The following is a 24,998-nucleotide window of genomic DNA, read 5'->3' on the forward strand; positions in this document are numbered from 1 at the left end:
GGAGGTGTTTGAAGAACACTACCCCTTCATGGCCACGCGCAAAACAAAGTGGTAGGGCCAAGGGGTGAATTGGGACAGGGCATAAGTCTCCCTTTGCTTCCTTTGTCTCAGTCTATATCTGTTGTGTGTGCTTGCGCTTTTGGTTCTCCTCGTGTTTCAGGTATGGATTATTTTGGTCTTGGTTTTTGGACCCCGCTTTGTTTTAACTATATTTGCCTTGTACTTGGTCTGCAAATAAAGACATTTTTTATTATTTTTCACCTGTACCTAGCTCCTGCATTTGGGTCGTCCAGCTCCATTTCTTAACAAGGACTTGTTTCCTCCTCACACTGGTGTCAGGAGTGCAATGTTTCCCCAAACACATGTGTAAGTGTATGTAAGGCTTGGGTGAATGTGTCTTTTCCATGTGTGCGTAAGCCTTTTAGCTGTTATCCAGAATTATCTTACAAAAATCATCACATATCAGAAAACTCATTGACTGCTGAAGCAAAATCTTTTGAGATAAAAAGTGTGAATACAGTTGAATGACAGACTGGTTTGAGGGACACTTACATTCTCAGCACTGTGCTGAATATTAAAGAGCACTGCTAACTCTGCCGAGGTTGACATGCCACAAATCATTGTTTCTAATGGGGAGAGCAACTTTGCTGTTCTTGGCAGCACTGTAACTCAAAGTTAAACTTAAGTGAATTTAACTTTGACCTTCACAATGTGGGATTGACAGGTGGTGGAAGTTTTGCCAACAGAAATGTTACCATAGAGAAGAGTGTTGGAAAAGTGCATTTTTGTGCATTTGTGGATTGACAGAGTTCAGTGACACTGCTCTGTGATCCTAACAGGAGTTGAGTAGAAAATGCCAAGCATGACAGAAACATGACGGGGTCTTTTTCTGAAGTCACTGTAGTATGTTTGACCCACCATGTAAACCCTTCACTGTATTCCAGATTTGTTATCAATTTTACAAATGCCTCAAATGCTGTGGTATAAAAAGAATGTTATTGTACAATATTGTTATTGTAGTTATTGCTTTCTTTGTCAATCCACGCAGATGGTCTTGAAAGCACCTGGCTCGTCAGGTCAATGATGATCTAGAACTCCAGTTTAATGGTTACTAAAACAGACATATGCTCAGTCAATAACGTCCTGAAGATCCAAGAGGTAAAGAAATAGCTGCCTTAGAGCTTTTTACATATTCTGCAGAATCACATTCCAATATTGTAATGAGGGACTTGTTCCATGCAGTGTCATGGTCCAGCTCAACTGTAGTTAGCTGTAGCTGTAGCTACAGTTTCCGCACTGTCTATGTGTGGACAGACTGAAAAAAGTCTAAATTTAAAGGTAATGTATAATAATGATAACAATAATCTTTATTTGTATAGCACCTTTAATAATATAGATACTAAAATAAATACTAAAGAAAGAAAAATAAATTAAATGCATAAAACAGAAAAGAAAGAAAGTGAACAAGAGTTAGTCTGTTTTTCCTCTGCACTCATGAGGAAATACTGTTTTTCTGTGTCTGAACCAGATTCAGGGACCAGCTGTCTCATCGTATAAGGACAGTCTGGGACGCAGATACTGTCGCAGCCATGTGTTCAAACTCCAACACATGTCAGAGGGCAGCAACCCTCCATACAGTGTTGCACAGTAATCATCTGTGGTGCCTCTTCAGCTCTCTGATCCGCCCCTTTTAAAGTGAAAGAAAATGTGTGCAAGGTTTAAAAGAATCACTTCAGCATGGATTCATTAAACTAAACCTGCAACACACACACCTCTAAGGCCTGAGTGCCTTAACATCTTTCCAACCTTGGGCAGATAAGGTGTGAAGGACCTGTGAAGATTGGAACAACAACAAAAGCCACATGAGAGGAGAACTTCATTATCAGGTTTAACAAAGAAAATATTTCAGTTTTTCAGTTTTATTGGACAAAAGATCTTAATCAGTTAAGAAATGAACTTTAGTCACGTCGTCCAATATTTGAGGTCAAATCCTGTATTTCATTGACTGTTTGAACTATGATCCATAGACATCAGAAGATAAGAGACAAAGAAAGAGAAAAAAGATAAAGTACAACTCCCCTGATGCTCTGCCAGGCTGTAACAGACTGATTTTCTTTGAGGGACTCAGGGAATCTGGATGTTTCTCATTTGTCCTCGGTGGTTCCATTATTTCCCTCACCTACACCTTATCGTCATTCTTGTCACCTGATAGGCGAGGAGAGAGGAAACGAGGAAATGCATGTGATGTCCTTCCCTTCGACGCGGCACAGCAGACTCAGCTGTTTGGCTGCATGTGTTAATAGCTTGGACTACTTTGGAGATTGCACAGATTTGTGAAGTACTGCCCAAATGATAATAATTACAGCAATTACTGCCAGTAATAGTGTAGTGATTAGGGTCTGCTATAACTCGGTACTTTTAAGGGTATTATCCAAATGTGTTACAGTACAGCAGAGCAACAATTCACATGAAATCTATCTGAGAGCGCAAGTAGAATAGAATAAAAGAGTAGAATCTAAGGAGAGCTTCCAATAGTACACATTAATTCTTGTGCCATGGTTTATCTGGGTGACATTATTGGGAAGGTATGCATCGGGCTACAGTGTTGCTAATTGGAAGCACAGGCCCCAAGTCTGGTTATGCTTTTGAAAAGTTGAAGGAGACAAATTTGTGATGGGAAGTCTGGCCATGGCAACACATCTAACTTGAGGAGACGCCTGATACAAAATAAATGAAAGTTGCAGAGGAAGTTGAACCGTCCATGGACAATGAAACCCTAGGCTATATGAAGCATTGACAGCTTTACTTCAGGTAATTCATTTGCCAGTTGGATAAGTTATGACTGTTGAAAATACAGCTCACAAACAACTTTAAGGTGCATACTGCCAGGTAGTGTGTCTTGTTTTTTAAATACTTTACTCTAGGAGGTTCATTTTTTGATATTACAGAGTGAGCAATAAAGTACAGTTGATACCACTACTGAATTTCAGGTACAGGAACTGGTACCAAATCAATTCAAAACCATAGTGGTGATTTGAAATATATTTCCTGCAACATCAGCTTCTGTAGAGGACTTATAACAGTATACAACAGTGGCATAGGTCAAATATTCTGCAGCAGATAATAACAAGCAGTGTTAAACAGACAGTCGTTAACAACTAGTTTTCCCTTTCAACCTGCACTGGGCTACGTGCTGTGGTTAGCCACCTCTTAGCTATGCTGATGGACAGGAAAACTACAGGCTGTTAGGGTGGGCAGGCAAACTGTGACCCATGCATTTACTGTAAAGGACCTGGGGAGTTAGTTCTGCCTCCTCAGCTTCCTTTTGACACAGTTTCAACACACAAGTGTGTTAAAGAGAAATCAGGAAAGTGTCATTCCACAAGTTTCCGTGCTGGCAGAAAGTAACCAGAGCTGCAATCAAGTGTATTTATGGTCTCTATACTTTGCCAGAACTAGCTGTTATCTTTATGCATTAACTTTTATGTGGATATTATGGTGGTCCAAGGAAAAACACTTTTTACAATAACAAAATGTATCACATTAATCAGTCAAACAATTTTTATTGATTTGTATTTTCCCAGCTTTTTCTAATTGCTATATAAGCATACAGCACATTTCATTACTGGGTAAATCACGTAAAATGGCCACGTAAAGAAATAATAAGTTGTAGATTTTTTATAGCATGAGGTATATTTGTTCGCCCTCCCTTGTAATAACTAAATTTCTCCTATATACTCATTAATGTTTATTGGCTGAAGAATTCCACACCTCAGCACAAAGTTATATACATTTAGCTCACCAGGTATGTGTACCGTCCATAAAATAACCTCCCACCATCAGTGCATTAACTGGTCCCAGCCAGTCTGAGCAAGGCCCCATTTACAGCAGCTCCCTGTTGAAATCTTCTCTTCCTGTGTGGTTTCAGGACAGAATATGGCCTCCACTCGCAGCCAGTGTGCATAACAAAGCAGAGAACGAGAGTGAAAATAGACGCTGCAGACGTCCCAGTGGACAGACAATTGCTTAAGAGTAGAGTGAGCATTTCTGTGTGGGAGTAGTCTGGTCAGAGACAGACAAAGGAGGAGAAAGTTAAAGGCAAGAGGAAGACGATAAAAATAAGAACTGACAAAGTGGTTTGTCAATCACAAACTTAACATACAAACGTTTAGGACTGAACACAATCTTTGTTGTTGAACCACACTGAGGAAGCACAGCTTTAGCTCAAATTAAGTTTTGGAATCCAGTAAAATAACAGTAGCCAACTGTGTGACACAATTAGTCAAGATAATTTGAAACGCTTGTTAACTCTTGTTATTTTGGAATCAACCATCTGAATCCATTTACTTTGCTTTAGAGGTCATTAGTAAGAGAACTTCTGCACTCAAAAGATATTAAGACACAGGTAATCGGCTAATCCAAATGAAAGTTCAAGAATATTATAGCAACAATGGTGTTTTCTGAGCTGTCTTCCCAGTTGGCAGGATTGTTTGTGGCCATTCACAACCGTCAAAATCAAATACCAAAAACTATCAGAACTTTTAGGATTCTACATTGCTATGGTTATGGTTTGGTTACAGATTTAGTGAAAATATGGGAATTATGTTTGTCATGCTTCAGAGAAATGTCTCTGCTGTATAATAATTAGCCTTTGCAAGCCATCAGGCTCCGAGTGGTAGGCAGACGCCTATGAAGACTCAGAAGACACTGAGGAACAAGAGGGAACAGGAACAGCAGCTCGAGGTAACACTGTGGAGCAAAGTGACTAAGACTGAATTCGCAAGAGAGGCTGGGATAGTAGGACAGAGGTGAAACACACCAGGACTGAGAAGACAATCACAAGAGTGGGAAAACTAGATGACAGTGTTAGAGGCCAGGCTTGGACGCAGAGGCTGAGACAGGTTTAAGGTCACTGAGGTTTATTGGAAAAGTCCAATAGCTTAAGCAGGCAGGTAGACAGACCGGTAAGCAGGCAGGCAGGTAGACAGGCAGGTAAGCAGGCAGGCAGGACTCTGGAGCTGGAGTTGGGGCTGTAATCCAGCTGCTGGTCTTGAACTGAGTCTGTAGTCCGGCGCAGATTGAGAGCAGTAGTGGAGCTTATATAGGCAGCTGGTCAATCAAGGCCCCAACTCCAGCACAACAGGTTCACATCAGTAATCAGCCACGCACCTACACACCAACAGAGAGATAGAGAGAGGGAGAAAGAGAGAGCCTAGTAGGCAGGTGAGGAGGAGGGCATGACAGACAGGAAGTAAAACAACTCAGAAATACAATGAAAGTGACTTCAAAATAAATTTGCTAGAGTCCCAAAAGTCCAAATCCACATTGCAGATTTGCTGTGCCACAAGAGACAAATGTTTAATTCAGCCCCTCATGGATCAGAACTGAACATGAGGCAAAGGTTTGCATTTGTGTGACTGGTGCGTCATTTGTATTAACTCATGATACTTGTGTGAGAAACGCGAGTTAATACAACCCAAGAATATTCACCCATTCTAATACAGAACAGCGGAGGACTCCTAGATGAAGTGACTACAATTGCTGCATTGTTCATATTTGTGGAAACCAATCCAAGACCAATCTAAGGCTCATACATCTCAGGGAATTTCACCATCCTATCCTGGAGCTGTGTCTGGATGACTTGTCGATGGTTTGTTGACCTGTCTCCGGTGGGGTTCATTCTCAACGCTGATTGGCTTTCGCAACATCACATCACGTGAATTTTCTGCTTGAGTTCAAATATTTCAACTGAAGTGAGTGACGCCTATGACCTGAATTTAGCCCAAATTGCAAAAGTCCAAAGAAAGCAATCACTGCAGATGGTAGTTCATGAGTATTTCTGCAGCTTTCAACCAAATCTTACTGTCTTCATAGATCGATGAAATTTAGATTTGTTAAGGATTTGCTGTGAAGGCTACAGCATCTGATCCACACATCTAGTCCAACCACTTAATAACTCTTTTTGCTTTATATGAAATGCATTCAAACGTTGTTGTTTTTTTTCTCTGTCAGACTGATAACAATAATTTGTCGACATTTCAATGCTTCACTTTCATTATAAGGGATTGTCTGATGATTCAAAAGGTTTGTTGAGTTGGGTTGTTTGACTAATTGACGACGACTGAGAGGGAGAAATGGAGAACACAGCTGATACTGCTTGTTTCAAACTGGTACACTTAGTGTCTGGAAATCGACACACACAACCACATGGTCATTTGCGTAATGGACCACAGATGCGTGCTCGGCCCTTGGCTCTCTGAAGAGTGTGCCGTGATGACTGCTTTTTGGAGCTGCCAGGTCTTCACAGAAACACAACGAGAGAAATAATGCAGACAAACACCACGAGAACATTAGTCACGTTTAAAATGATTATACATATATATGTATATCATGAAAGAGAGCAGATCTTTTTTCAGACTGAAGTTTGACATCTAGTTTCTGGTGGAGCCAATGTTCTGTACATACAGTTACCTTGTTGAGACGGAGCAGACTTCTCTTACCTCAGCAGAGTGACATGATGGTCCTCACACAAACAGAAGAACAGGCAACAGGGTTTCATTGCCCGACTTAACTCTATGAAGTCTTTACATAACTTTCTATTTCATAATTTGGGGATTTTACAAGCCACGGCTGAAAGTTCCCCTGTGAAGAGAAGATGGAACAATATTTAGTCTGTGCTGGCAAAAAATAATGAAGAGCAGATTTGGATGTTTGATGAATTTTCACTTTACTGAGCCACATTAAAGATAGTGATGGTCATGAAGTGTGTAAACATACAGACTGAAGCTAATGATAATGCTTATATTTCACAAAAGAATCAGGGTGCAGAAGGTTTACAGCCACGGCATGAAGTAAAAGTTCAACATATTGGCCAGTATATACTATACATATGAAGCAGGAGCTAGGAAGCAATTAGCTTCTATCAAAAGTGAAAAAAAAATGTAAAAAAGACTTTCACCTTGGATATTATTTATTAAATATGGACAGATTTTTTTCAAATGCAAATTTGTATGCACAGTTTTGGTATAAAGACGTATAAAAAAAGGTGTTTTTTGTAGATATGTGCAGGAACTCTTTCTCAGCTATTAACAGCCAAGTACAATATGGACCCTTTCACATTTCTGTTTTTGTACAGATTGAAAAAGCCAGATACCTCTTGCTAAAAAACTAGATTATTAGGTAAACTATCATATGCCATATTGTTTCAAGATAGACAGATAGGGACCTAGCTGTTTTGCCTGCTTCCAATCGTAACGCAACGCAACACTAAAAATACTCTAAACTGTAAATGCCCTACAAACTTCATCCATGATGTTTGTTTGATTTCTGTAACTGCTGATTTTATGCAGATATTGATTCTCATTCGTGTTTCAACTGGTTCACAGAAATAGACCTGGATATTACTCATTAACGTCTTAATTTAGTAAAGCTAAAATGCATAAAGATGTATCAATAATTATAATTAATAGTAATTTGGATACATTCACCTCCCAAAGCTCATGTTTTGTATTTGCCCAGCAGTTCTGGAAACAGGCAGCAGCAGCCTATTGTTCCACTGTTTCCCTTCTAACAGGAAAGACTTCAAGACTTTATTCATCATGTGCACACTTTTACATACAGCAGTTGCTGGCAATGAAATTCTTGGGTCACAGGCTCCCTTCTAGCCATGCTCAAAAATATTTGAAACCACACAAGGAACAAATTTAAAGACTAAATATAAAAACTAAAATTAAATAAAGCTAAAGTAATACAATTAAATATACAGCTAAAATATACATTATAAACTAAAATAAAATTATTGAGTAGAATGAATGAATAAAAATGGAAGGCATACTGATTAGGTAATGCAAATATTACAAGGGTTCCCTGTGGAGGACTGTGTCTGCTTGGAAAGCATATTGACACACATGCAGAACACGTGGACACATATTCAGTCGCACCAACACGTCTAAGATAAACAGTCTTCCCTTGGACATACATATTGCAGAACACACAGCCATCACCCAATGCTGTATCCACCATCATGTTCACAACATTAATGATGGATCGCAGCAATTCTGCACGAGTCCTGAAAACTGCAGCTGGCTGTGCTCCCCAAAGCCAATTCATCAGCCCAGACAATCTGCTGAAACGTCGCTAACTGAAACTCAATACAGACATTAAGCACCTCCTGTCAGGCCATCAGCATGTAACCTTGAGCCTGTCTGAACACCATAAAACCAGCAGGAACACTGATAAGATACTGAATGTGTACATAAAATATACAGCTTTCTGTGCATGGCACTAATAGAATGCAGTGATGGTAAATGAGGTGTCTGGATTATTAATGCAGTTGAAATACATATCTGTGGCCTGTGTAGGTAAAAGACAGCCATAGAGCATGATAAATTGAACTGGTCCCGTATGAGCAATAAACACTTTCGGTGTCTCCGCAGAGACCACCTGTGCAGACACAGTGTACAAATTCCAAATGCAAATAATGCATACACAGATTTGACTTTCAACTTGTCTCTATTGACTTTGTGAACATGTCTTCTACATCTGATTTTAGGACAGGCAACACGTTCCTGCAGCACGGAATCATCTCCCTCAGTGGGCTGTGTCGTTCCTATGGGATTTCACAAATTATCTCTGGGGGCTTTTAGATAAATAGAGTAATTGCACTGCAGTGGTCAATCTGTCTACTCATTCCAGAGATCTGTCTCTGTGGAATGCATATCTGGAACCTGGGAGTCGAGTTTCACAAATCCTGAACAGGTGAACAGCTGTTTGTGCAGCAGAGGTGGCTTTGGGGTTCTGTCCAGACTTGCAGAGTTTTACTGCCAGTCAATTTTACAGTTTCATAAAGAAAGCTGCAACCACCAGCACCACAGGCCAAGCAAACAGCCAGTTCCAACCAGGCAGGTTTAGAGTGGGGACTGTAGTAGTTGATCCAATCAGAGCTGCTGACACTTGAAAATACACCTGAAATGGATTTGGACTCAACCATTCATTTCTAATTGTGTCACAAACCAGAACGGGCCCCAAATGCAGTACAAAAGAGTTCTTTAATTACTCCAATGACTAAGGGCCACCCGTGGCGGCCGGCGGAAACACAGGCTATTTTAATCAGCAGGTTAAGCAGGTAAACAGCAGACCAGAGGACATGAGCTGGAGAGGTGAAGCTGATCAGGTGGGTCTTCTGGTTGAGCAGGAACAGGCCAAGTGCCACAGGCAGACGAGGAACAGAAAACCGGCAGACAAACTCGTGGTCGGGGACAGAAGGCTAGTGGATTTTCCGGGGCGGAGACGAGAGGCGATGTCGGAGGCAAGTCGGGTCGATACCAGGGAAGCAATCCGGGAACAAGTGCTGGAGAGTCAGGCACGGGAACGAAGACAATCTGGTAAAGAGTGAGTGGAGTGAGGCTGCTGAAACACTGGCTTGATGGGAGATGGTGAGCAGGTGAAAGCTGTTACACTGATGAGGGGTGTGGCTGAGCAGCAGCGCAGGGGAGGAGCAGAGCAGACTGTGACATAATTCAACTGTTCTGTATTTATACATCACTATAGTCTTGATGACCACTCACAGCTCTCTACATTACAGTTCTTACCACCCATTAGCACACTTATCCATTCAGTGCCTCTATGTGCAGCACTTTCTATCATACAGGACTCACACACTGCTGGCACAGCTGCAGGGGAAATTCGGGGTAGTATCAGTCAGTCAGTATCTTGCCCAAGGACACTTTGAGCATCAAATGTGTATGACATTGAAAATAGCCCCTAACAATTGCAGTATTCACAATCATTTGTTTAAATCTACAGTGTTCAAGTTTTTCTGAAAATCTAACTATAAAGTTGATGTATTTAATGTGTCTGGATGACTTGCTTCCCCTAAGGCTGACCCGTCGATGGCTTGATGACCTGTCTCCGGTGGGGTATATTCTCAACGCTGATTGGCTTTCGCACACATCACATCGCGTGAATTTTCTGCTTGAGTTAAAATATTTCCACTGACGTGTGTGACGCCAATGACCTGAATTTAGCTCAAATTGCGTTGCGCCGTTCACGTTGCCCGGCACAAGTAACATGAAATCTGCATCTATTCGCATCTTTACTTTGCCTTTGTATGAACAAAAAATGTTGCTTCATGTTTGGTGTTGAGGCACCATTACAGTCACACATAGGCAAATGTATCAATGGCAAAACTTTGCCTCCCATTCACTTCAAAGCGAGCGAGGGGGCAAATGCTTCCTGTGGCAAAGAAAATCGCAGCGTGGCTGAGTGTTGATCCATGATATTCATTATGCGTTGTATGATCATGCCCTTAGACTGAATGAAGGGATAACCGCTGCCTCATTCATTATTTGCTTATATTGAGACACCCTATAATACATTATCACTCCCTAGACTGTGTCTGTTAAGCAACGCTGGCTACACAAATAGTCAAGTCTGTAGTGGAACTGGACAGCTCCCAGAGTAAATATGTGAAATCAAAGCAAACTGTCGTGTTCTACTAAGATCAACCAAATCTTCATTGATAACAGTATTTATTATCTTTATGTGCCAATATTTTATAAAGTAGCTCATGACCAAACCAGATGCAGCCTCCTGTGCAGTGTGTGTGTGTGTGAGCAGTTGTCAAGTGAAATGCTTCCTCACTGGGTTGGATGAATTATGAATCTGAATCTGGTTTCATCATCGCCTTCTTAATTGCAATATTTGGTTATTACAGCTGGTATTTTACTTTGTTTGACTCATTCACATACATGGATTCAGCATCATGAGCGGTTAGGGGTTCAATGTCTTTGCAGAGGCTGAGTCAGAGACTTTTCAACATGAGATGTGTCAAGACACTCTGGTTCTCACAAGTATTGAGTGTAGGCATGTGTGCCAGCAGGGGTTCAAAAGGTTCTGGACGTGTCAGTCCAAACAGTGTCCACTAACATGTATCTAGGGTGAAGCCAGTGTAATACTAGTCGTTTTACTAGCTCAGCTGGGACAATGTATGTATACAAACCAACCCTGGTTCAAGGGTGGTGTCAGACAGTGTTCAATCACCTTATCTTTTTATTTTCCTGTACAACAGAGCAACCGGAGGAACCTGAGTAATGTATGAAGAGTTATCAAGATGGAAAACATCGGCCACATTTGACTGCGAATGGGATTTTTGCGCCTGAGCAAAACTTGGCAAGTGTAAAATGGACACTCAATTTCTGCAAATTTATAGCTCAACAGTTCACCTGGGTTTGTTTAATTCTCTTTGAACGTCTCATTCCGTGGCAACAGAACAAACACTATCTGCTGATGAGGACTGTTTTATGTTTGAAAGCTCCAGCAAAGCTCCTACACTGACTTGGAGTTTTTTGTAAAATTCCAATCAGAGTAACTTTTACCTTTCAGTCAGCCAGTGCATGTGGAATGGATTAAAATATCAATGTAGAATGTGTACAGGGTTTGGTGTCTGGGCTGTGACCTCATCACTCCCCACAGAGAAACACAAAAAAGTGGATATTAAAACTTTTTAAAGTCAGCATCCATTAAAGTGGTAATTTTAGGCTAAGATGAATGAAGAAATACATGAAGGATTGAGTGGAAACAGGCAGAGTAGAGAAAACAGCATTGAGAGCAGTCAGTATAATATCACTTCATAATGGTTGGTAAAGATGAAGTACACACGTTTGCTTCTTTTCACTTTTATTTGTAAATGCATCTTGGATAGAACAAAGAAAAAATATATATAATATATTCATATGTACTGAAATGTTAAGTTATATACACATTTAGGTTGAAACTACAAATCTTCACAAGCACTCATTTGTTTTAAGATATGGTATCAGAATCTCTGTGTCTTTTCCCGGATGCAGCGATGTACACTCCTGCATATTTACATACATTCATAGGATGCGATAAAACACCTGTGTTCGCACAAGCATTGACAATTCAAAAATTGAATGAAAGGAATGATGCACAATGTGCCCCTGCATGTTGTCCCCTTAAATACATGAACTACGCATGGACGGCACCGTCACTCCCCTACATATTCACAGTGGGGTGTGCTACACCTAGAAAACAATATTTGACAGCATTTGGGGCATTTGAAGGTGTGTCATGGCCTCGAGAAGGTTGTTGTGACTACATTTCCCAAGGAGCTTGTCCTCCTGGTAGTTCAGCACCATGGTTTGTAGTGTGTCCACTGATGTCACCTCAGAGGTGGAAGGCTGTCCAGGTCGCTCCATTAACAGATAAAGCGGAGCTGAGGCAGCTTTTGTATCAAGTCGATAGAAAACTAGTCGTTCAAATACTGATCGCAGACTGAGACATTCAGTTCTGTGGCTGTGCACAGGGCCACTGCATGAGACCATGTCACCAGTCACCTGATTAACATGTGGAAAACACTGACAAGCCTGATTTTCAAAACCATTTGGCTCTGTGGTACAGTAAGGCCAGAAAATTGATAAAAAATACAAGACCAGCATGTAGGTACATGTGATAGCTTAATAAAAGGATAACAAAGAACACTTAACACTGATCAGAAGGCTGATTTGACAATCACTGTGCGCTTAGCCTTTTAGTTGTGTTTCACTTTTTGCATTTCTTGTGTTGCTGTGTCATTCTCGCTCTTGAGTCTCAAGCAGCTTTACAAAGTTGCTGTTAAAAATGTCCTGGAAGATTGTTGCAAGCTTAACTAATCTGTACTTTATGTCTTTGTAGTAATACAGTTCTCCCCCCTCCATCAACAACAAAATGAATTTCAGATATATATTATCCACCTTCTCCGTCAATGAACTGCAGCGCAAGGCGACCAAAAGTGGGACAAAGCTGTCGGAGACCCCTCACAGGCTTGGGAAGCCCGGAGAGTAATTGTGACTCTGATAGTAGCTAATAGGGATCCCAGTGAACTTCAGTCACACTTCCATTACATTGCATAAGACGAGGAATGTGCAAGATAAAGGCAGTTGTTTTTATTCAGGTAGAATGGACAGACAAGGCTTTTACCAAGTCTACCACATAGTCCAGACTGAATCTTCTGCTGAGGCAGGAGATAAAGACAGGACAAACACGCCAACAGCAATAACAACCAGCGTATTACAGACAAGATGGTCAACTGTGTGGGCTTGTGGCTTTGATAAAATAAATTAGAACAATCACAGACTGCTGAAATAAAAAGAAAACCTCCTTTCCACTCACATATTCATTTTGACTCAATGAAGGCCCAAAAAGTGTGCACGCACACCAGTAAGTTCACACTCACACACTGCTCCTGTGGCTTATGTCTGTATGAGAGTGATCCCAGCATTCCCAGCGTTCCCAGAGATCCCAGTGAGGCGAGCGCAGCGTCAGTTTTCTGCACGAACTGTCCGGCTGCTCCGTGGAAAACGGTGGACTTTGATGTGTTTCGACAGGTGGTCGCTGCGGGCAAACTTCTTCTCACATACAGGACACTGGTAGGGTTTGACCCCCGAGTGGGACCGCCGATGTCGAGAGAGCTCATCCGACCGTGAAAACCTGGAAGAAAGAAGAGAAGGTGTTTCAGATTCAGGGTCAGACATGAGTGAACAGGAATCACGAATCTGATGATTTTAGACTCAACTTGAGAAAATCATAAAAGTCATAACACTTGACTTTAACTTTAACACTGATAGCCCATGGTTTCACTTTGACTTCGGTCTTTTGACGTGGAATAACTTCATATCTATCCCCAAACCCAAGGATAAAAAAGTGTATATTATAAAAGAAGCGTGCCACAATTTTGATGGCAATAGATGCATATTGCAGTTGGCTATGCCTCGTTGAACCTTAGTTATGACACAAGCACCAAACTTTGATTAAACTGGAAAAAGTTTATATATGTGGATTAGGGTGAAAGTAGAAATAAAATCTTGTTTTCTTGGAATTTAATTTAACGTGGGAATTGTGCAGGATGGGTGAAAACAAACTTATTATTGGATATCAATTTTGGTTAAGAATTATTACTTAATTGTGTGAAGGAAAGGGAAAAGTATGCTCATGCTGGTTCTAATGAGGATCCTAATAAAGAAAGAAAGAAAGATATTCCAATATCCATCCATCCATTATATAGTGTGTTCCTATATAATGCAGTACACTTGTTGTGCATGGCAGTACATTACGTTCATTCCTCAAACAAAGTCTGAAGTGTGGTTCTTTTCACATGGAAACTATTCATCTTTATTCAGTGACCCACTGTACATAATGAAAGAAGTGATGAAAACCTTGATCTTTCCATCGCTCTCACACTATTATTTTGTACTGTGTTCTGGCAACATCTCTGATTTTCCTTAACACGGACCCCTAATGACTGCAGTGGCCCTTTCTCAGTAAGGCGAATCAACAGCATCATTTTCTTTTTTATGAGCCAGCATCACAGACTGATGTGACAAGTTTCCTGTAACTCTTGGACAAGCTAAACGTCGCAGCAGCAGGTTTGGCATGTGAGGAAAATGCTACCTGGCTAGAGCCACAGGGACAATAGCTCCACGGCTTCTTCCCAGAAACCTAGTTCTCTGAAAGTGACTGTCCCCAGCCACACTCTGCATCCCAGATGTTGCTCCACTGACCTGACAAGATGATGAATTGATACAATTCCACTCTGTAATTAAGCAACCACACTTGGGGAGCTTCAGTAGGAACTTGCTGTACTCTCCGTCATATGCAGATAAAACAGCGTTAGGCTCAGGGCTGGAGTAGAGTGGCTGCAGTAATAGACGTGATTCAGATACATGAAGCATCAGACAATAGTTTATACAAGGAGACACAGCCAGTAATAGCAGCTGAAACACCTACCCCATGCTTGCTAGTTCCCCTACTCAAATAACTAACTGTATGGTTGGATCCCATGGGAAGCAGCACAAATATCACGGGATATATTTACTGTGGAGCGAGAAGTCAGCGTCATCACTGCAGGATGGATGTGGGCTGAAATTTCATACATGAAAATAAAGAGGTTATTGGCTTAACCAAATGTTTTCAATCATGCACTGCCTTCCAGTAAACCGCGTGCATCCAAAACGGATCTACAAGCTGGTCTACGTAGTTAGTATGGATGGTCTCATGATGTTAAGAGTAACACTATCACTGCCACTCTGAAGCCTGACATTCCAACATCTGGTTCGGATCTGTTGCTATGTGAGAGAACAAAACAATGACAGGATTTATAACGCTTCATCCGCTCTCAGTCCCAACGGCATCAATTTGAAGCTGCTCGCTCTCTATTAAAGAGATTTGTTTCCATCTCATGTGAGCTCAAGTCTGAAAGGCTGTATATAGATTTCTGCAAATTATAAACCATCCATAAAGGCAGACAGACACTGCAAACTGATCTGGCGAAGCAGGCGGGAGGGAAAAGCAAGTCAACACACACAAAAACACAAACACACACACACACACACTAGCTCATCCATCCCTACCAACGGAGACCCTGACTTCATTCCTACAACAGTCAGCTTGAAGCAGTTGAGTAACAACACGTGGGCTTGACGATGTTCTGCTCTGTAGGAAACAACCTGGAGACACCTTATTGTTTTTGTGCCTCCTGAGGTTATGTTTTTGAGTTATCTGTCCGTCCCTCTTTCCCATTCTTGTGAACGCGATTGCTCAAACATTGTGATGGAATTGTTCAAGTTTGGTACGCTTCAACTCAAACCCATATCATTTTGGTGGTCAAATATCACAACACAAGGTCCCTGTGACTTGGAATCGATGCAAAGTTATTCTAAAATTGTTCTATGGTTCCACTTGGACAGAAAAAGACAGATCATCAATGAATCCACTGTAGATCATTCAATATACATCCTCCTGGCAGCACACCTTTTGTCACAAAAACAGCAACAGGAATAGCGTTAGGAGAGATCATCTTCTCATTCAGGGGCTGCAGCACAATAACAATCACTTCACAGAGTGAGGGACGATAACCAAGAAATGTTCAGAACAATAGATGGTTTGTATTTATAAAGCTCTTTTCTCGTCTTGATGACCACTCAAGGAGCTTTACAGCACAGCTTGCCTTTCACCCATTCACACACACATTCATACAGTGCATCTATTAGCAGCACTTTTTTTTCCTGTGAGGGGCAATTCAGGGTTCAGCATCTTCCCTGAGGCATGCAGATGGGGTAGACTGGGAATGAACTGCCGACCTTCTTGTTGGAGGATGACCACTCCACCACTCAGCCACAGCTGCCCACTACAACAACAAGGCTCCATAAGCTCAAGAAGCTTGCTACAGCTGGTTAAAGTTAATAATATATAATATACAAAGACACCAATAGTTACAAAATGTTACAAATGATGTCAATGTTCTGAAAATATCCAGAGCTAATCTAACCAGTAACACCATCTACTAAACTTGAAATAAAACATTTTTAGAAGTCGACTTCCTGCACTATAAATTAAGTCGAGTCTGTCTGAAGTTGTGTATACATTTGAATATACAGTGGGACGATCAGTTCATCTTTGCATCTGACCATTCCCTCTCTGTTCCTCCTCCATGTGTGGAACCCTGACTGATCCCTCTCTTCCCTTTCATGCAGTATGGCAGCCTGGACGTTCCCAGCCCACAGTCATGGTTACTATTCAACGCTTTGTGTTTGTTCGCTCCACTTCCTCACTCACCCCTTCAAGTGATTGTGTGCAAAACTGAAAATCTCACTTACTCTCGGCTACTCACTCTAGTCGCTTGCATCTCGCAGACTTTTCCCAGCCTTTTTTTTTCCTTCTGCCGGCCCCCTCATTTAGCCCATCACATACAGTGAGTTACACACACACACACACACACACACACACACTGGTTCTCACACACATGCTCACTTCCATCCAAACTAGATCCTGCCTTTTGTGTACAGACAAGAGCCCTTTGTTAGTTGGAGCACACAGCCTGGATTACTACCACACAGATTTCTCCGCTCATGTACTGGGACACACTTGTGCAGCATGACAAGAACAAGTGGCAGGTTGCCAGTTTGGTTCCATGGACCTACATACATCTTGTATGGGATATTAATGATCAGCCAGTACCTGCATGCAAAGAAAGGTTTATAAATAGCTGCACGTACATGCGTTTTCATTCTGATTGAAATCATTCCATTTGAAGATTTTGGGATAACTGTTTAATAAAAAATATGGTGAAAATAATCTTCTTAATTTGTTATCATATCTTTTAGCACGTCATTGATCTGCTCCATGGAGAGTGGAGAAACAGACACTGGCCAATATTGGCCAGTCGCAGGTATCCTATTGGCATGTATGTTGTTAGAGATGCATGGAAGAATACAATTTATATAATCTTGTCGGCATTGGGGGCAAAATACATAGATATAACATCCTGTAGCCTTTTTACTAAGGGACACTGCACCATTAGTAGATTATATGAAATATTATTGAACTGTTATTACTGATACATTAATATATTGCACTTGAATTGAAAATGGTTGAGGAGGAGTTTTAGCTATTGTATAAATATTGTCTATAGTAGTGCATCCAACAGCCCATCTTTGCTCATTAGTTCTTTTGTGAGTAAAATCTGTGAGAAGTAACTAAAGATTTCAGTAAATATGGTGGAATAAAAAGTGCAATACTATTTTTATATCTAAAATGTAATAAAACAAAGGTATGATGTTGACAAACTGGAAACGCAGCAGCCGATGGTAACATGGTACATGGTCTGTATTCAAAGCACTTTGATGGCTAGTCAAAGCTCTTTACAGCACAGTTTTACCATTCACCCATTCACACACACATTCATACAGTGCATCTATGTGCAGCACTTTCTCAATCACACAGCAATCAGGAGCAATTTGACCCACTCTACATCCTGAGCCACAGGTAACTTTGATTTATATTTAAGTTCTTTAAATGCACAGTTACACTCCACATTAGATCAAAAATATATTTGAAATAGCCAGGGAGAGTGTGTGTGTGTGTCACATTTATTCTAAAAAGTGATGTGTGTTTGTTCTCCGGCTGCAGTCGAGCCAGTCTCACTGACTGACCTGATGTCAACTCAAGACAAGAAATCGTCTCACTGATGAAGATGCCTAAGTTGTCTCTCTGCCTCTTTCCATTGCACACAGCAGGTTTCAAATTAGATATTGCTGCTTTATACTTAGCAAACAAAAATACACATACACATGCACTCATACTGCCTCAGCAACTGCACAGCTGTCGAGTCTCAACAGGAGGTTCCCATGTTGTTCCCATGTGACTCCAGCCCATATGCGCTGTCCCAGATTTAGTTTACATCCTTAAAAAAATGGGACCCCAGCTATTCTTGCACATCCCAGATATCTCGCCTCCTGAGAAGTGTGACTGTGTACAAGTCCTCCTCACATTATCGCAACTGACACTTGCAAGGCTGCATGAGAGAGACGCGTCTCAGACAGAAGCGCACGAAAGTCTGCTATTGTAGTTAACCATATTACCACTTACGACATTCATGTTAACAAGTTGCCTCTGTGTGTATCTGTGTGTGTGTGTGTCACTTGAGGGGAGCTATTGGATGTCCCTCAATGTCACAGGTCAGTTCAAGAGTCAGTTAAAAACTGCACTAGCAACATGACACTATGCACTATGCACAAATTATACACATGTCCCCTGAAATATAGTTACTGCTGCTTCCAGATAGGAAACGCCAAGTAATGGGTGTTAAGCTCCTTTTCAAGCACCCTGCTAACTGATGTTATTGCTCAGTCCTGCAATAAACAAATCTTTAAACAGGCTTTTTATAACCAGTCATAAATATGAGTCAATCGCGTATTGTAATCTTCTAAGATAACAAACAATTAAACGTAAAAGCTGCAGTGAGTAAGTAATTGTGTATGGGCAGAGATCATTCTGTCTGTGAGGTGAATGTTTAATCCTGTCAGCCAGGGCCTGCATGTTAAGACGTATGTAGAAACACATTCAATCACTCAGTTCACACTTCCTCCACAGTACCCACCTCCATCCACAGCCCTGCCAGTTGCAGGCGAAAGGCTTTTCCCCAGTGTGCCTCCTCAGGTGGGCCTTGAGGTGGCTGCTCTTGGTGTACATCTTGGTGCAGCCAGGAAAAGTGCATTTGTGCATTTTGATAAGATCCGCCACTGGATTCTTCTGGAACTTTTGACCTCCAACAAGAATCCCTGATCCCTGGCTGGCTGAGCAATCCCCAAGCCCAAGAGGCTTGGCTGCGATGGGGACAGGAGCAATGCGCACAAACTTGGAGGAGATGTTGAGGTTAGCAGATGGCACGATGTGGGGCACCAGCGCAAATGTCTGACCTTGGATGTTGACTAGCAGCTGTGCAATTTTGATGTCTGATGCTGGGGGAGGCTGTGGCGGCTGTGCTACTGGGGCAAGCGGTGCCACTGTGGGCTCCTGCTTGATTTGAAGGGGTTGAATCTGTAGGACGACAGGCATTCCACCATTGTTAGTACGACTGTCTACTGACGAAGGTTTGTTGACTGGTGCATTCTTGGCCCCAGCTCTGGATTCATGTGTGGGGTTAACTAATGTAGCTTTGGTCTCACTGGAGGCAGCAGTGGCCAGGTCAGTTTTGCTGGAGGTTGGGACAGTTTGGTCTGAGTACTTGGTCTCTGGTTCTACCTTATAATCAGAGGATGCCTCCCTGCACCACTCGAGACCAACGTCTAGACCAAGAGCTTCCTCCAGTCCCACTCCCAACTCTGAGCAACTGTCTTGGATCTCCTGCTTCATTGTCACCACATCCATATTCTCCTCCAGGAATTCTTCAATTTCTTCCAGAGTGGGCTGAAAGGACCCTCCAAGTTGCTCCTCTGTCTTCACATTGGACCAGTTGAGAAAATCAAAATTTTCCTCCTTTACAGGCTCGCATTTGGAGGGCTCATCTCTTCGTGAGTCCCAAAGGAAAGTGGCTAAAGGTGTAACAGACCCTGCAGGGACACTGTTGGCACCTCCTAAAGAGGTTTGGGACAGCAGGTGGTCCAAGATGCTATCCTGGCTCTCAGCACTGGAGTTGCTGCCATAGCTTGAGCTGAGCACTTGGGAGTCTGGGCTGGAGCAGGAACGAGGGCTGGACGATTCGCTCAGGTCGTCCTCCGAAAGCGGCGAAGGCATCACCTGGTAGGACCCCAGGTCTGTCACCATGTCAGACAGCCAGTAGGTCGGTGGAGAGCCACTGTGAGGAAGAAAAATCTCCTTGCTTGCTGTCAAGTTATCTACCATTCCTGGCTAGTGCCAAACCTCAGTCTCTTGTTGGATTCAGAGTCTGTTTAGAATGATTTTTAATAGAATTATTCCTTCTGCATCTGGGAAAGTCAGGCCAAACAAACCCAGGTCACCAAGGTCACTTTTCCCACACGTGTGGGATAGTGCAACACCTGGGGTTCTCTCTCAGAGTGGAAAAAGTAAATGAAACAATCCAAGGTCTCCAGTCAGGATACACTGTCTCTAAATTGAAAAAAACACAGACAGAAAGATATCTGTTAATCTCAATACCACATGTGCCTGCTGCTCAAATCCAAAATATGGCCTGACTTAAAAAAAATCAGATGATTGCATATTTCTTGAAAAATGCCTGACAAGGTGCCATTTCCTTCAATCCATCTGTCAAGTAGTACCCGATGCAGCCACGTCATAATATAAATGACAAAGCACAGTGAAAATATGTATTACATAACACGAAGGATTAGCTGCATTTGGGGCAGAGGACTTACTGGCAGTGTGTTTATTTCAACAAGTCCTCAGACCTACATGATCGCAGAGGTCGTCTGTCCCTACCCTTGGACATGACCCACTGGTGCATAAGCATACAAGACAGTCATCACCATGGTAACAACAACAAACACATGGTTAAGGTTGTGGAATGGCCATTAAGTAAAGAAACACTGACATTGAAATGACCTCCTGAGTACATACCAAGTCTTGTGTTATGCTGACCCATCTATCCACTTTGTTTCTCTACATATTATCTTTGTTAACTTCCTCCTTTACTCACATCATAATTACTATGGCACACGACTGTCACATAACAATACACAGAACTATCGGTCAAAGTAAGCGGAGTGCAGAGACGACCAAAGGGCTCGGATTCAGTTTTAAACTATCACTTAAACAGTTTTTCTGCTGCACTGGTTCCCAAGCATATTGCTTGAGCCTTTATTGAGGACATATGAGCTATGGACAGTTTAACACAAAAGTGATGTTCTCAGAATGAGAATATTGAGGTAAAATATAAAAAGTGCTTTAATTAATATTAGAAATACAGTGGCACTACTTCCTCTACATATTCCCTAGTCTTGTACGTCCATAACTCCACACCTGAAAGGTCTGCACCCAATATCATTCTGCCACGGGGGGGAAATGCTCTGTCTTGCTTTTGTTTTTCATTAACAATCACAATTGTTTTGGGTCTTGGGCAGCACTAACCACAGGATGCAGGGTTGTTGGCCACATCGATTTGAGGTTGTTTTAGTGAAAATTGTTTAAGTGAATGCACATTATTGCAAGAAAAATCTCACAAAAAAGAGATTAGACATAAAAACATATTAACTGGGTGATTGCTCGCTTGTTGATCTCCATAAGCGGAATTTGAAAACTAGTGGTGAGAAGCAGAAAAGGAGAATGCCACCTGAAATTGGCACCATATGATAAGTTTATACTCACAGTCAGACTAAGTCAGATCACTACAGTCCCATTGAAACTTAAATTATTACTGTAGCTAGTTACAACTTATCTCCTTTGGCATCAGACTTTATGTATCATACTATCATAAGTAGTGAGAGCTTCTGTGAAACTTACACCATAAATCTAAAACACTTTATGGATTTTATGGCATAAAGTTTACTGTAATATTACAATGATTTTCACACAATGTGGTGGCTTTAGTTACTTTCCTATTATATGATTCAAGAGTTTTATTGACTGCATGTTACTTAAAGTCGTCTTCTTTTGTAATAGAAGTGATTTAATTTTCTTTTAATATTGTTTAGCTTCGTCCTTTTTAATCTCTTGCTTCTTATCTCTGTTATGGTGGCCAGTTTAAATGACTTAAAGATCAGTAGGTTACAGTTGTCTTGTCTATAAAAACTACACTATCTTCTTCGACTTTATCTCATTTTTTACAATGTCTTACTCTTGAATTCATAGGTTATTTTCCAGAGAGAGTCGGTCATACCCCCCTCCCTTATCCACCCTCCCGCTTCCACCTCCTCCCTTTCCAGGGGCCCCTACATGGTCTCATTGACCGAGAGTAAACCCAGGCTGAGGGGGGAGAAAAAAACACTGTCAACATTATTATCAGAAAACACGCATGGGGCAGTGGGCAGCAGTGTGCTGCTCAAATCCCCTGCCTGTTTACGGGACAATTACAGAGCATTACAGCAGCCACGTCACCAAGAGAGAAATATTTAGGTGCAGCTGCAGGTTGGGCCACATGTGATGTGTATTTCTTGCACATGGTCATGGAGAAGTTATCTTATTATTATTTAAAATGTGCATTTACAAAACTTAGAGTTCACCTAAATCATAAATCATAAATCATCTATGCCGAATCATCTCAACAAATATGATCTTTCTGTGTTAGAATAACAACAACAACAATTACATAACCGTGATCTGCTCCAGCGGCCACGTTTCTGAGGCAGCGTGGATCAGAGAACGCGCAGCTCCGAGAGCCAAACTCGGTTCATTCATTTACGTCGCGTCGTTAATCTTCTGCACAGCGACACAGACCCTCCTGTGGAGACACTAATCCACAGGCTGCACACTGACCGAGCCCCGTGCTGTCCTGACCGTCCGCTGGCCTCCGGCCGCGCGTCTTAACGCACGGCGCGGGTTGGCGCGCGTCTCCGCTCTCAACGTAAACATGTTTTCGTCCAGGCTGCTGCAGCACGGGCTGTGGCACGGAGCGGAAACACGCGCACGCTGCAGCCCGGAGCCGCTAACGGGGAGAATAAAGCTCCACACTCACCTCACAGCAAATATATTCCCAATGCAAAAGGCGCGGGGAGCTTGTTTATATCCGCAGTGTGTTACCGGAGCAGGATTTAACCTTGAGACTCGCCATACAGCAGCAGCAGAGGCAGCAGGGTAGGACTGGACCGATCGCTCACCGAGTTGTACTATATGACCGTCACATGACTGCCAGTGTGCTCCTGAGGTGCTGTAGTGAGAAATAAGAGGCTGCTGCTGCTGAAGGCTCGTCCCCGCTCCGCAGCCTCATTGGACGGCCGCGCTGGGATGGAGGCGGGTCGTCCGGTCTTGTCAGTCAGTGTGACTGAAGCGGCGCTGCGTGGAACAACATGTGGACAGAGCAGTTGGGACCTGTCAACACCACAACACAACAACCGGACTGCAGGTGGAGTTGATCATCCGTTTCGACATGATGAAAACAGATCACATTCATGTACTGGTTTCATCTGAAGGATTCTGTGAATTGAGCTGAGCTGCATTAAATGAGTCTGAAGTCAAGTTCGTTTTTTACAGTTGGAAAAGTTCCAAAACAAACCACATAGAGATGACGTGAAAACAGAACATAGAGGACAGGGAGTGAAAACTGGGACTTATTTGTTTGCCTCTAATAAAACACTATTGATTAATGTCTGGACTCAAGTCCAACAGGGCAAGTCAAAGTCCCATCACCAAAATCACACACACACACACACACACACACACACACGACAGATAAGAGGATCCCATTAGTCCCACAATGGGGACAGTCAAAAAATCAGACAAAATCGACATCAGTAAAAGTAATAATAAAATGACATGCAATATAACCACAAGGAATTATAAGAGTAGAAATAAAATATACACATATAATATATAGATTATAGAGGATTTTTTTTCTCATTTATTGATTTGATCTATTATTGATATAAAACATTAATTAGGATCTGAACATTTGTGCTGGAATATTATCATGCATGAGGATCAACAACATTTTTACTCAGTACATTAAAAGATCATAACTAACTCAGTCCATTCTTGTTCTTCCTTGAAAAGTTGAAAATTATATCAAACTCATGCATTTTCCTCTAAAGTGTTCCTGTTCCTTGTATATATCGATGCTGCGTTACACCAGCTGCAGGTCTCAGCAGCCTGACATGTCTTTGCAAAGTGTCAAACTGTGTATTTGTGATATACTGCAGATCTGGTTTGCTTTTTCTTCTTTAATTTGTCTCTGAAATGCCCCAAAATGTGTGGGTCTGTGTCTCAGTACAGTGTGTGGCATTCAGCCATAATCCCGGTGGTTCCTACTGAGGATATAAAGCTCTGGAATAACCCCACAAATGTGTTTGATTTTCAATACAAAGGTTGAGTGATTTCCTAAAACAGCAGGGCACTGCCATTTTCAGCAAACATTAGTCAAACAGGAGGCAGCAGTGTACAGTATCTTCAGCTGCCATTAATATACAGGGTTTTCCAGCAGCAGGACTGAGCATGTGAACCAAGGTGAAATAAACTATAGCATGTGTTCATGCAGAAACATATAATCAGAACAGTGTGCCTCACTGATGTGACTTCTTTTCTTATTATTTTGGCTTTTGTGCCTTCATTAGACAGTGAAAGTAGGAGGAGAGAGGATGGCAGTGACATGCAGTACAACCTGGACCCTGTTGCTTGGGGCATGTATCTAATACCATGACCCCCTCCTGCGTCCTCCATGAGTCCTCCTGCCCCCTCTGACCTCACACTATCTCCAGTGAAGTATAAAGTAAAGGGCTTGACCAGGCTCTGCAAGGGGCCTAGACAGAACATGCTGCAGTAACTGGATGTTATTAGACCTACCATGTTGTGCAACAGGCACAGCAGCATGTCTGGCTGATCCCACTTGACCTCTTAATCCAGCCATCAAATAGCTGGAGCCCCGAGACTGTCCCCGCAGGACAGGGTGGGGGGGCTGAGCCTGGCTCGCAGATTACAGGCTTGGTCCAGAGGGATGGAAACGCCGTTGATTCAAGGATTAGTCACTTTGCCCTACTTCCTCCTCTCCATCTCACCAGGGATCTGTACAAGCTCTGTTTCAGATGGTTGATGTTACA

General features: G+C 42.1%; 1 protein-coding gene and 1 long non-coding RNA gene across 2 annotated transcripts; both read right to left on the minus strand.

The window, feature by feature from the left end:
* Nucleotides 1–1,366: 1,366 nt before the first annotated feature.
* On the minus strand, nucleotides 1,367–6,113 carry LOC138406034 (uncharacterized). The gene is made up of 3 exons (XR_011239703.1): nucleotides 4,963–6,113; nucleotides 1,773–1,831; nucleotides 1,367–1,687 (listed from the first exon to the last, which is right to left on the minus strand). It is a non-coding gene; the product is annotated as an uncharacterized lncRNA (long non-coding RNA).
* Nucleotides 6,114–11,659: 5,546 nt separating this feature from the next.
* On the minus strand, nucleotides 11,660–23,486 carry klf15 (Kruppel like factor 15). Its single transcript, XM_020086481.2, has 3 exons — nucleotides 22,925–23,486; nucleotides 18,935–20,403; nucleotides 11,660–13,488 (listed from the first exon to the last, which is right to left on the minus strand). The coding sequence occupies exons 2-3, from the start codon at nucleotides 20,176–20,178 to the stop codon at nucleotides 13,320–13,322; spliced, it is 1,413 nt and encodes a 470-aa protein (XP_019942040.1). The 5' UTR covers nucleotides 20,179–20,403; nucleotides 22,925–23,486; the 3' UTR covers nucleotides 11,660–13,319.
* Between the last annotated feature and the right edge of the window lie 1,512 nt (nucleotides 23,487–24,998).

Source organism: Paralichthys olivaceus, chromosome 2 (genome assembly GCF_024713975.1).
Source record: "Paralichthys olivaceus isolate ysfri-2021 chromosome 2, ASM2471397v2, whole genome shotgun sequence".
NCBI classification, from domain to species: Eukaryota; Metazoa; Chordata; class Actinopteri; order Pleuronectiformes; family Paralichthyidae; genus Paralichthys; species Paralichthys olivaceus.